The 13,276-nt window shown below is 48.2% G+C and overlaps 1 protein-coding gene across 13 annotated transcripts in view; it reads left to right on the plus strand.

Annotated features, from left to right (window-relative positions):
• The window catches only part of ENOX1 (ecto-NOX disulfide-thiol exchanger 1), a 509,205-nt gene that overhangs the window by 408,209 nt on the left and 87,720 nt on the right, over positions 1-13,276 (plus strand). For all 13 annotated transcript variants that reach the window (XM_072976305.1, XM_072976293.1, XM_072976304.1 and 10 more), the window contains one exon: positions 11,946-12,130. In XM_072976305.1, coding sequence (XP_072832406.1) covers positions 11,946-12,130 — 185 coding nt within the window. The remainder of the gene's footprint in view (positions 1-11,945; positions 12,131-13,276) is intronic.

Genomic DNA, 13,276 nt, shown 5'->3' on the forward strand with positions numbered 1-13,276 from the left:
TAGGAGTGAACGCACGCTGAGATGGGAGGACCGCTGACCCCATCTGCTCCTTCAAGATGCCCTGAATGGCCAGCATGTTGCATTGTACTCATAGGTGGACAAGCACTTGTTAAATGAATGGATCAGAAATGAAAACTAGGGAGAACTAATTTTTTTATTCTGTTGAAGGATTTTTTTTTCAGCATAGACCAAAAACAAAACAAAACAAAAAAACTATTTGCTATTTGATCCCTGTAGTAAGCACTGACCATGATTTTCAGATGAGGACCCTGAGGTCTGATGGAGGGTAACTAAATTGCCCCCAGGCTCGTAGGCTTTAAACCCCCTTCTGTCTGTCTAACACCCCACCCCCCGCCTTCCTCCTGTGTGTGATCTGTGTGTACACGACTCTCCAAGGTTGACAGGAGCAGACAGTGGGATACAGAGAAGCCTGGCCAGCATCCTAGCAGGACTGCTGCTCCTCATGGATACCCGACAGCCCCCAAACCACCACGTGTGCCTGGTCCCTCTTTACGCCTCAGTGGAATCCCACTCCCATAATTATGTATCAGAGACTCCATGCGTTACTCTTTAGCACAAGAAGGACACGTTCTTTCAGGTCATTGAAAGATGGGGACTTGGCAAGGTGAAGGATGGAGCTAAAAAGAGAAACAACAAAGAAAGAAAGAAGGTAGCATTTGAAACCTTTTCCCCTGGAACTGGGTTGAGATTATTGCAGATGGAAAATGTGGCTTAATTTTTTTTAACTAATTTAAAGTTGTTAAGTCCTGGGGCCTTTAAAATAGAAATCAAACCTCAAATTGAAATTTTTGCCCCTTCTATGTAACATTCAGGCTCCCAAGGAAGATTATAATCGATGCAGGGTCATCAGCACCCTGTTAACAAAGCGCTTTATATAGAACCATCCATGGCGCCTTCTCTCCCACGTTCAATAAAGCTAGTAACAAGAGAGCTGCCTTCACAGAGGAATTCTTTCAACCTTTCAGAAACAAAATATTTCATGCTAATTCCCGCTTAATTGGAGGGAAGTCATTTCTTGAAAATCACTGAATATGAGTTTGAAGTCTGTTCCATCCTTGACCTCTAATTCAATCAAGGTCACCTCATAATCTTGCCCAAACAGCACTATTTCTCAATTAGAGAAGAGGGGGGAGAGCTGTTTTAAAAAGCATTTAGTGTTTGATTAATAGCGCTTAACTGGGGCTTCAGCACTTGCAGAGGGATTTCAAGGAGTCGCTAGTAAGAATAAAACATAGCTACCTGAAAAATTATACTCGTCAGAAGCCAAAAGCAAATCATTTTAATGAGCACAGCAAAAACTGCTTTTCGTGGGGATGCGAGAAAGATGAGCATACTCAATATATAGTGGGTTTTCATATCTGAACAACTCTCTCCCAGGGAAAAATTGCTGTCATTTAGCCATCCAGACAGTTTATAAAATACGTGTGCTTTTCCCGCCCAAGGACTCGGAGAAGATGAATCCGGAGTCTGGCGAAGCTGGGTTTCGTTGCACTCAGGCTCCAGGGGTGAAAAGACGTGAGAAGATGTGTCCACGTGAAGCATGTGAGCAGAAATCAGGAGTTCTGAAAATAGGTTTTTGAGAGACTTTCTTGCATGTGTCCTTCCCATGTTCGAGGCCTGCCCGAGGACTGCCAGGCTTGCCTTGATGCTCTTTCGAAGAGAGGGTCACTTGGGTGGTCCAGCCGCCAGAAGGGCTCGGAGAAAGTGGCCTGCAGCAGTGAGAACTGATGTCCCTGGAAGAGAGATTTTAGGGTCACCGAACAGAGGGAAGAAATAACTTAGAACCAGACGAGGTCAAAGGCCCCCTGAGGCATCTTCGTTTTGTGTCTGGCTTGGCCTGGCACGTGTTGTCCCTTCTCTGAGCCTCAGCTTGTCGGCAGTAACGTAAGGCTCATCCTCAGAGGGTTTCCTCGAGGTCGTAAGAAATAACCAAATCTGGGATTCTGGGGCACTTTGCAAATGGTACTCCGGCATTGTGGGCACTGCTGAACTGTAACAGAAGGTAAAATAAGCTGTTTCCAGCCCTGGCTGCACACAAGGCAAAGGCAGACCTGGGAGGCTTTACACAAACCCCGATGCCTGGGGGTGAATGCCCAGGAATCTGTGTTATTCAAATACTCCTCAGGCAAGTCAGATGCACAAGGAATTGGAAACCGCTGGCATGTGACAGAGGATTGATGGAGGTCAATTGTAGGTAGGAAAGAAGGAAAATGGGAAAAAAAAAAAAACAGGGTGAAATAAGGTAATAAAATATGAGAACAAGAAGAAATGTAAATGAAGTAAAAGATAAAAATGCTTAGTGGAGAGGAGGTGACTGACAGAGGACCAAAGAAAGAAGAAATGAAAGGGAGGTGGTTTATTCATTTAGGTACCACGTGTATGACACAAGTGGAGGATTCCTCTCATCCTGTCTGTATCCAAGTATCCAAATATCCTTTGCTTAATGGAAAAAAAGACCCTCCTAGTTTAGAGGGAAGAAGGAATGAAAGTAGCCTGATGCAGAAAAATGTGAGGAGAGCCAAGGGCAGAGTCCCTCCTCTTCTCTGACTCTCCAAGAATAGCCAGGGACTGTGTTGTCATCCATCAGTGGTGAGAGGGAAGAGGGGGTGCCTGAGCGGTTGCCAGAGAGAATGGCCTCCGAGGACCTAGTGACCAGGGGCTGGGGGAGCATGCGCAGGTGGGGCCTCCTGTCCTCCAGGGAGACACTGGTCTGAGGGCCCTTGGTCAGGGGCGAATAGACCCCACAGAGCACAGAGGTGCAGCCCCGCCCCTCCTGGGTACCAGCCACAGACCTGATGCAGCCAAGCTTTCTCCAGAAATATAGCTGCAAAGGAAAGTAATGCACAGCCCCATCTAGTAGATCAGAAAAAATGTGTTTTGGAGACACTGGCTGGAGGATTTATGAAAGCATTCAGTCACAGTGTCATCACGGGAGAGGCATTAAGTAGCATTCGGAGAGGAACCGGGAGACAGATTAATGCAGTGTGAGAAGGCAGATGGCAGAGAACCCTGGAAGGCCACGGTGGATGGTAAAAGCTGGAGAGGAGAAGTTTCTTTCAATAACAGAGAAGTCGTTAGAAAAGGCTGAGGGAAAGCAGGTGTCAAAAAAAATAATGAAAGAAATACAAGACTGGGAGGCAGTTACGAAGAAACAGTGATCTTGGTCACTAAAAGCTAGTAAAGTGGTTCTAGAACTTTGGCATGCATTAGAGTAACCTGGAAACTTGTCCATGTGCACAGCCTCAGGCCCCATCACAGAAACTGGTTCAGAGGGTCTGGGGTGGTCCAGGAATTCTCATGGGGCAAATGGAGGCTGTGTGCGGGACAAGCTGTGAGAAATACTGGCCTGGAGATGCCAGTGATTGTTCATACCAGTGTGATTCTACCTTGATTGTGTACTTAGAGAGGATGGGACTCCTTGTCCCCATGCCAGGCACAAACACCAGTGCTTAAACCGGTGTCAACGCTGGTGACGAGGTTGGTGAGGAGGAGACCTGACTGCGCATCACTTCCCACCAGCCTTGGTCCCCACTCGGGCTGGAGAGTTTGAGTTTATGCAGGGCACGAGACCTGAGGGAAGAGAGAGGCTTTCTGTTCAACACATCTTTGTTATCCCAAGGACTTGGCATTTTAAAATAGAAGCTTTGTGGGAAAGGTCGCTCTTTCTTGCCGAGGGCAACGCCTTGAACTGAGAACACGCTTCAGGTGTGGGCTGACTCCACTGCATGTTTCAGGGCGCGCTGAGTTCTATGCGGTAGAAACCACCCGTTTAAGAGCATGTTGTGTGAGCGTGAGGGGGTTAGAAGGAGTAGGAAGACGTCACTCCTTGAGGCAAAGGATTCTTGAAGAAAATTAGAAGTGATCATCTGTTAAAAGGGAAAGAAATCTGCCGGTTGGGAGGAGAGAGGATGACAGCCCTGGCGTTGCCGTTGGATGAGGAATGAGAAGGGTGATGCCTTCAGGGGAGGGGTTGCTGTTTAAAGCCGCTCTTTCTTTTTGGATGAGACCAGCCAGCAGTGAGGGTGGAGCACGGTCCCCAGGGGAGGTGGGCGTTGTGAGGGAGGGGGCATGGCCAGGGAGGGGCTGTGTTCCGGAAAACCTGTGTCATTCTGTGGTGTATCTTGGTCTGTCTGACGGCCCTAAAAAAAAAGAATCTTTAAAGTATCCAGAGGGTTGGAAAAAGGGTAGTCTTGTATCTTGGACATTGAAATAGAGATTGCAAGTGAAAAAGAAAACTGAAGTCTAATAAAAAAAAAAAAAACGAAAGAGTTCTGGGTGAGTGGGGCAGGGAATGCCCCTCTCCACGTGCCTGCAGCAGCCCAGCCTCCTCTCCTCGCCGCACTGATCGTGCCCGCCGGCCGTGGCACCGTCTTCATCTGGAGCGGCAGGGCCTTGGTGAAAGCAGCCCTCACTGTGGGACTCCCACTCCCACTTGCCTTCAGCTTTTCACAGTGAGAGCCTGACTTCGAGGCCCAGCCCACCCCACCTTCTTCTGGAAGGGTCCCCCCCTCCTTTCACAGCCAGAAGCTTCCCCTCCCTTGGTCCAACCACCACAGCACGTGATGGAGGGAGCAGGTAAGTGGCTTCCCCAGGTCCTTACCTGCATCAGTCCCCCCATCGCTGGGCACAGATCTCCGAGGTCAGAGCAGGCACCGAGCTGAGGTTCGTGGGAGTCACTGCGGATCTGCTTCCCTGAGGATGCTACAGGCACCCTTCACCTGCCAGAGCATCCGTCAGAGTTTTAAATGGCACACTCACCTTGCTGTGGGAGAGGTGATCATGCCTCTTCCCTTCACTTACTTTCCTCGGAGGAAAATGGGGAGAGCTGGCGGAGGTCTCAGAGGATAATAGCATCGATGGAAAAGCGATAAAGCAGAAGGTGAGTTCTCAGCAGTGTCCCCACGGCACTGCACAACACAGCCACCATTGGTGCAGACCACTTCCTTAGGAGGGGCTGTGCGGAGGGAGGGGCAGAGGATCTTCTCTTCCTGAGTCACCTGCTGCCGGTTGTGCCTCCAGACTCACATCTAAGCCATTATAATAACAGATCCAGCCTACCCGCTCTCTCCAAATTACCCTTATTCCCCTGGCCTCACACAAAGACGGAAATAGACACTGCCTCGTGCGTCTGTTTGGCTCTCCCTAATAATAGCTAATGTGCAGACTCTAATACACATGGCAAATATAAAACGTTATGTCAATGCTAAGTTGTAATAATAATAATCCTGCACAGATGTAGCAGAAGGAATTTCTGCGAGCGATTTGAGGCAGATTGCTGCTTCAGTGGTGTTACAAGCGCTACTGCAAAACAGATCGATTACAGTTTGTCGGGAGCGTGAGAGGCTACCTTGCGGGAGACCAGCCGCGCAGCGGGCGACTAGGATGCTCTCCAGGTCCTTGGCGGGATGCTGGGAGGCACCAGCCTGACAGCAGCCTGAGGGCCCCGTGCTTTCGTCTGGTCTTCTGAGGTCCATCTGGTCCTCGTCTTGGGTTTTCCTGAGCCCATTCATACCCTGGGGACTCTGTGGGAAGAGGGGTCTTCACCACCTTCACTCCAACTGAAGGTGCAGGAAGGACATTTAAAAAAGCAGAACATAGAGTTGGGTAGGCACTGGGCCGCTGGTCCTCCGGGAGTCCTGGGTCAGCCTGAGTCCCTGGACACGGCTCTCTTCGTGGAGACCTGGGAACCAGCCGAGACCCAGGAGCTCAGCGATCGGTGGCCTCTGCGTCCATTTCCAAGGAGAGAGAGATACAGTGCAGAAGGAGGGACCCCTGAGTGGATCAAGTCAGGCCTCAAGATTCAAGAACTCTTGAGTTTACCTTCCGTATGGATCGTTCATTCCCAAATTCTCCTACATAAGAGCCATGTGTGTTTATTTTAAAAGTAGGCTCATCCTTTCTGCCTCCAGAGCGGAGCCTGTCTCCAGCAGGACAATTCCCCCCAGCAGAGCCAGCAAGGGCATGGTTTACCTCCATTAGGAGCAGATCCGGCCCCGCAGCAGCAGCCCTGGTTCCCTTCACTCTACAGCTGCAGCACGGACCGCACGAGGCCGCCCGGGTGGCATCACATAACGACATCGGGGAGTAGGGATTCTGGGGTCACCCTTGCCGAGTGTGAGCCCTGCACCTCCCACCAGCTGGGCAGCCTCCACGTCTCTCAAACTCAGCCCCGTCGCCTGTGAATTAGAAATAACAGTCGTATTGTCTAGATCATGTTTTTGTGAGGGCGAAAGATTATGCAAATAATAGGCTTAGCATGTTGCCAGGAAGTAAAATTGTTAGCTGTCACTACCACGGTTACTGTTTCTGCTGCTGCTACTGTTGTTTGGGGGAAAGAGGGGAAGGAAAACAGTAGTGATTGTATCTTTTGCCCCAGTCTACCCCTCCCTCCATAAGGAGGTGGCTGGGGGATGGGGATGGGGCTGGGACAGGATGACCTTCACTGGTGCAGAGCATGGAGCTGCGGCTCATTCAGAAGGTCAAGAATGAAGCCGGAATGACAGGCTGAGCCTGTGGTGCCCCGAGGAATACCTGTCCAAACATGCCAACTATAGCCCCAGTTCAGAAGCAGGGGGATATACAGAACCATGGTCTGAGCAGCCGTCTCCAAGGGTGGTCTCGGCCACAGCGCTGCCTGGAACTTGGAGGAATGTACACGCTCAGACTTCATCCTGGACACACCACGTTGAAAACTCCAGGGGCCAAAAATATGTGTTTGAGCACACCACCAGGAGTTTCTGATGCCAGCCAATATTTGGGAAACTCCGGGTTTGAGTAATACCAGCTGTTTTACGAAAAAGTCCCACGTCTTCGAGTGGCTTTACCAGAAGGGAAAAAAAAAAGTTTATTTCTTGGGCACTATAGAGTCCAAAGCAGATAGTCTTGGTCAGTGGGCACCTTTCCTCCACTTGATGAGTTAAAGACTCAGGCCTGTTCCCAGCAGCAGGAAGAGAATGAGGGAAAGTGCCAAAGACACACGTCACCCCACACCCCCCTCTCATTCCATCAGTGAGAACCAGTTGACGGCAACCCCTGGGCCAATCATTCTCTTAGGAACAAGCTTCACTCAGTGAAGGAAAGTATGATGTTGGGTACACAGTGTGCTGTCTGTGCCAAAATGAAGCAACTGGACACCCCAGGCGCCCTGCAAGAAAAGAGGCAGAATGCAGGAGGCAGATGGAGCCTGGGGATGGCCCCTGGGTCCCTGGGCCAGGGGAGCTGGAAGGTGCACAGACATCATGCGGCCTGAGACCCATCCAGCCATCCTGGGTTCTGGATCTATCAGCACACCTAGCTGTCTGGGCAGCAGCTGATAAAAATCCTTGAAAGAGGTGTCTTTTGCATGTGGGAGGGAAAGGCGCAGCTCAGCACGTCCTCCAGGCATGCCAAGGGGGCCTCTGGCGAAGTGGAGGGAGGGCATTAAACATACAGTCCCCCAAAGACACGAAGACAAACAGTTCTTGAGAAATCCGGATATTGTTAGAAACAGTATGTTAACGTGTTTGATTATTTAGTTACATCTTGCCTGAGCATGAGAAAGATATTAACATACTGTCAGCTTACTGGGACATAACCCAAAATAACTTACATTTTTCATAGAGTGCTAATTATTTTTCTGAGGCTGGCTTAGGCTAGTAAGAGAGAGATTTCAAGGCTTTCACCAGATTATTTACTTAAAGAAGTTAAGCATACCGTTATCTGTTCCCATGGAAACACAGTAAGTAACGCAAGAGACAGAGGAGGAGGTCACTCTGACCATAGTTAATATAAGGAACAATGCTTTACGTAGAACCTAGTAAAGGATGCAGCGAGGTGCTGGAATACCTTTCAGTCTCTTCTTCAGCAGTGCAATTTAATCTCTGCATCAGCTTTCATACACTAGTGTCACTTTGGTAATTTTTTGTAGCCCAGGGCTAATTTTTGAAATGTAATTTAATCTTATTGAACAAAGTCTTTTCCAATATTGTTCGTTCCTTTTTGGTCCAATCAGAAAATCCCCATAACAGAGTTTTCCTAAGGTCCCGAGCAAGTATAAACCAATGCCTACACTGGATTTACCCTTGTGGATTCCACGGCTCCCCGCACAGGGCTCCTCCATAAACAGTAGCTTGGTGAATGAGCTCATAATAATCCAGAGGCCCCACTGGATTCCGCAGTGCCTTTAAAATCACCCAAGGAAAATTCAGTTCTGTTCAGGATCGTTTACACTTTAAGTGCCTTATGGTATCCTTTTTAAAAATTTTATTGAAAATTGGTAATCCACCTGTTAGCTAAATATTCTGTTTTCTGTTTATTGGAACGCAGTGCACTCCTCAGGGATTCCTACAAAAAGATGCATAGTGGTGTTTATTTTGAATCCGTATGCTTTTTTGAATGATGGATTTGTTGTGCAGTCTCTCAAGGGTAAATTTTATCAAAAGCTTGATTATACATTTTTTAAAAACTGTTTAATTTAATGCAGTGTCCCAGAAAGAACAAAGGAGAAAGAGGCAGAGAGAGAGAGAAATGAAAGGGTGGACCCTCCCAGTTTCTGAAATTTTAATACTCTGAGAAATGGTGTTAAGTTAGAAATTATTAGAATTTTGTTCCCTTTAGAGCTCTGGCCCAGGAAACGTAATCTAGCCTCTTCCAGGAAGCCTCATCTGAGGGTGGATCCAGGCAGCTTGACACTGATAATGTTTACACACAGGTGGCCAGAAGTTAAGTGGAGTCAATATACAATTTCTCACCCTTTAGAAGAGAACCACTTTGCTGCCACATGAGTAACCAAAAAAATTTTTTTGCAAATATCAAGCTTGAAATCATTTAATAAGGAATGTAAATCAGTTATATGCCCCAATTATAAAAACATTGAAGGGATTGGCTATGGTATTGATTTGAGGGGAGGGGAGAGGGGAGAGTTACAGCTGCTGTTGTTTTTTTTTTCTTTTTTTATATAATGCTATCACACATCTATTCAAGAAGAGCAAACGACACAGTATCCTACTTGGCAGGGACAGTGGTCACTTGGCTTAGCCAAGAATAAGATCCATCAGCAATGCCATTCCACAGGATTATCAGGGAACCCCTAAAATAATGGATGGTGCACTTCCCTATATGTATTTACGGTCACACAATTTATTTAAATAATGTTGCTGGCACATGCTTTATGGCTGCTTACATTTTGCTACACAGATTTCAGCATATCTTGCCGACTATGCAGTTCATTTGGAAAATGTAATTTCCATCCCTGCATACTAATCGATTTCTTCACAAACACCTGCTATCAGTTATGATAATAAAAATGCCACTCTGAATTGAGAAAGGGCCAAATAGAGCTTCCTAAGGAAATGACTTAAGTGTCTTTGAATGCCACTAAATGTAGTAATGCGCGTCTGTGGTGCCAACACTTTTTTCGTCATTTGCATTTTCTGTAATTTTGCCCTATTACAACGTCTCTCTCTTAAATGATGCCTCATAACCATTTCTTTAAGGGTTGGTAAACTGAGTCGTCAGGCACTGGTATCTAAGGGCCTGGACGAGGTCTAAGGTTGGGCTGCAAAGTGTTAAAAAGCGCTAGCTCCTATCCCTGGGAACACCCTGGAGAGTTTCTGATTTTATAAGCCCCTGAAAACTGTAAAATTGGCAGCTCCTTGGTTTTGCACACACGTCTACACCGAATAAAATTTCCTTGATCCATCCTCTTCAGCCTCCAGTTCATTCCACGCACCATTGCCAAACTAATCTTCCTAAATCACCAGTTCGGACATGTCCTTCCACTGCCCAACTACCTTTGGTGGTTCTCCGTTGGCCGCCCCATCCATCCCAGCTCTCCAGCCTGGCTGCTGAGCCTCCACCCTCTCTCATCACCCGACTTGGCTCACCGTCCTCTCACTGCTTCCAGACAGACTCTTCCCTCTTGGTCAAGCTTCTCTGCTCCCTGCCTCGAATATTCTACCTCCATTTCTCATCTCTGGGCTTTGCTTATGCCCTTGCTCCTGACTGAGACGTCCTTCCCCAGTTCTTGGGCTTTTAGCCTTCAAAGTCCTCTGTTATTATTCCAGCCTGCACTTCCCTTTCTCTTCTTTGAACTCCATACGATGGATTCCCTCATCATAAACCTTGGCACTAAGTTAGTTGCTCATTTATTTATCCAGCCAACACTTACTGAGTGCCTACCGTATGCCAGGCATCGGGCTGTTCTCTCTTCCTTGAATGTGTTCCTTTCAAACGTGTCTGTTTCTGTTATATTTCAAGCTCCTTGAGCGAAGAGACATATTCTGTCTCCTTACTTTGTGATCCATGATGCCCAGACAGGCCCGGCACAGAGTACATGAGCAGTAAATGCTTGTTGACTAATTGATCCCTGATGGTTTGAGGTAGGGAATTTTCTGGTTAATTGCATGTTCTATTTGATTAGCATTTCAGTGTGTACTATACGTAATCATTTTGCAAAGTAGAATACCATAAAATACTCACTATAAAATCACTGTTAATGTAATTTGATGGTTGATGCTGAAGGAGAGAACTCGCTGGGGTTTCAGAGCACCTCCGGAAAGATCTGTCGTCCTGTGCGGGTGGGACAGCTGAGAGGCTGACCTCGGTCTGGCTCTGGGACTGGAATTGGGGGTGGGGTGGGGTGTGGAAATCATCCTAGACTGAGGATCTGCCATCTGCCGGGCAGAGGCTCCACACCACACCCTTAAAAACCGAAAGTTCCTTCTTTAAAGATGTTTCTGATAACCAGCCTTTAAAATATCTTCACTTTTCCCTTACTTACAAAAGTAGAGAGTGAGTTTTTCAAAGGAGGAGGAAGAAAGTATGGGAAACTGGCGAGAAGGTAGAGGGGGAGAATTTGGGGATGTTATCAAACAGTCTAGTAAGAACTAAACCCATCTGGCCGGCAGGATAGCCCAGTGACTAGGGGAGTAGGGGCTCTGAAGCCAGAGGTGGGTTTGAGGCTCCTTTCTTCATGGGATCGGACAAATTCTCTAACTTCCCTGGGCCTCATTTCTCTCCTCTGTAAAGAGCATACCCACTTCAGAGGGTTGATGGGGCGATGAAGTGAGGTAATTTGTGGTCCCCTGTCTGTTGTATGATGAGTGCTCAGAAAGCTATTATTATTATTATTATTGGAGAGACCACCAAGCAGTAAGCTGGAAACTGGGGGAAGGGAGTCCCCATCCTCAATTTTGTACCATCCACTCTTCTCTTTTATTTGATTTCAGTTGCCCGGGGAGCCTTAGCCTGGAGATCTGTAAGACCCTGAATTAACTGTCTCGTTTTCTCAGTAAGGTGGAGATGTGAGTGAGGTCTGAGTCTGCACGTTGGGAATTTCAGGTTTCAGGAAGGAGTCTTAAGTAGTAATCTGGTGGTGAAACAGATGCAACTAGGTTACCCTTCTGATAAGAATTAGAGGAAACAATTTGTGCAGTTTGTCCCTGCGGTAGAGCAGGGAGGAATGGTGTGCCCATCAGTTCCCGCCTCTCCAGGGCTGCCCCAGCCGCATCCCTCCACCTGGGGGACCGCTGATGATTTAAAAGAAAGCAGCCCTCCGAGGGGCTAAGCCATCCTGCCCAAAGGCAGAGGGCAGCCGTGGGGTAGATAACAGTGGTTGTCTGGAATTCTGAGTGCTCTCATCACCTAGCAACACAGATCGATTTCTGAATGGCAGCCTTGGATGGGGGGAGGGGTCAAGAGACAAGAATTTGGAAGGAATTAATCCTGTGCCCGAGTTTGTATGTGAGATGGGACAAATAAAATAGCTGAAAATTCCCGAAGAAGCAATGCTCACCAGCTGCATAATAAAGAGCCCTGGGGGAAGGCATCTCATCTGGGTCTGAACGTTAAGAATCCGGGTTAACAGGAGGCTCTCCTTCCACACAGAAGGCCCTCCAGCTAAGCAGGCAGGTGGCTCACCGGAACTTGTTCTGTTTGCCTCGCAGCCCTGGCCGCTCAGGCCTACGCACTGAAGGAGGAGAATGACAGCCTCCGGTGGCAGCTGGACGCCTACAGGAATGAGGTGGAGCTGCTGAAGCAGGAGAAGGAGCAGCTTTTCCGAACGGAAGAGAACCTCACCAAGGACCAGCAGCTCCAGTTCCTGCAGCAGACCATGCAAGGCATGCAGCAGGTACCGCGCCCGCGCTGCCAGCCCTGTTTTCGAGAGGAAGGGGGAGGGACGTGCGTAGTAAGTGGAAGTGAAGTGGCAACCATTTGCCAGGCAAGGTGGGAAGAGTGTTACCAAGGGCAAGTTCATGTGCCTGCCGCACCACGAGGCCAAACAAACTGAAACATCAGAGTTTGGAGCAGAGAAGGGTTTCTTGCAGGGCTGAGCAAGGAGGACCGTGTAGCTAATGCCTGAGAAAACCCCAAACTCCCTGAAGGATTTCAGCAAAACATGTTTAAAGGTCAGGAAAGGGAAGGGAAGGGAGGGGAGGTCACAGGGTATGTGATGAGCTTGTGTACAATCTTCTGATGGGTTGATGTGGCGGTAACAGGGCAGTCAACACCATCAACCCCCAGGCGCCAGAAGGTCTGGGGGCCACAAGCCCTTGATCATCAAGTAATTAGTTTCTTCCCTTTGGTGGTGGTTTTAAGCATCTGAACAACTCAGGAAATGTACATGAGATACTGTTATCTGAGGACTTAAGAGAGGAGCTGCAGCAGAGGACAGGGGGAGGAGCCTGACCCTGGGAGGCCCCCCAGGGGTCCTGCTTGGTTACAGAAAGACAAAAGAAAAGTTGCTAAGAACAGGAAAGTGGAAGAGTAGGATCTGGAGAAAAGCCAAGCCAAAGAAATAAGTCAAATTATTACCCTCGAGGTGGGAAACGGAGGAAGAGAATCTAGGAGCCTGAGCTTTGTATGTGAAGTTTAGCCTCATGGCAAACGGTCAGAAAATCCTTGCCCATCCTCACGTGAGTGTTCCGTACCTTAGAGCTCTGTCCTTTAAAAGCAGGCCAGCTGATTTTTACAACAGCCTGGCGAGTTTTATTCGTTTCCCAGGTCGATGAAAACGTAAGCTATGTTATTTCCACTTCTCCCGGGTTACACCTACCGTGCAGGCAGGTTCTGTGGACATGCTCCATGTTTAAGAAATGTTTGTGGATGGAATGGATGGAGCACTAGAATCCGGGGGGACAGGCAGCTCTAGAAACGGGCCAGTATCTGTGCTTTCATTAAAGAGTGACAGACACGTCCACCTGGCACACTCAAGTTAAAGCCGTGTCTTTCCAGCTGTTGTAAGAGAGAGACAGAAGGTGTGGGCTTTGGAGGGAGG

The sequence above is a fragment of the Vicugna pacos genome, chromosome 14 (genome assembly GCF_048564905.1).
Source record: "Vicugna pacos chromosome 14, VicPac4, whole genome shotgun sequence".
NCBI classification, from domain to species: domain Eukaryota; kingdom Metazoa; phylum Chordata; class Mammalia; order Artiodactyla; family Camelidae; genus Vicugna; species Vicugna pacos.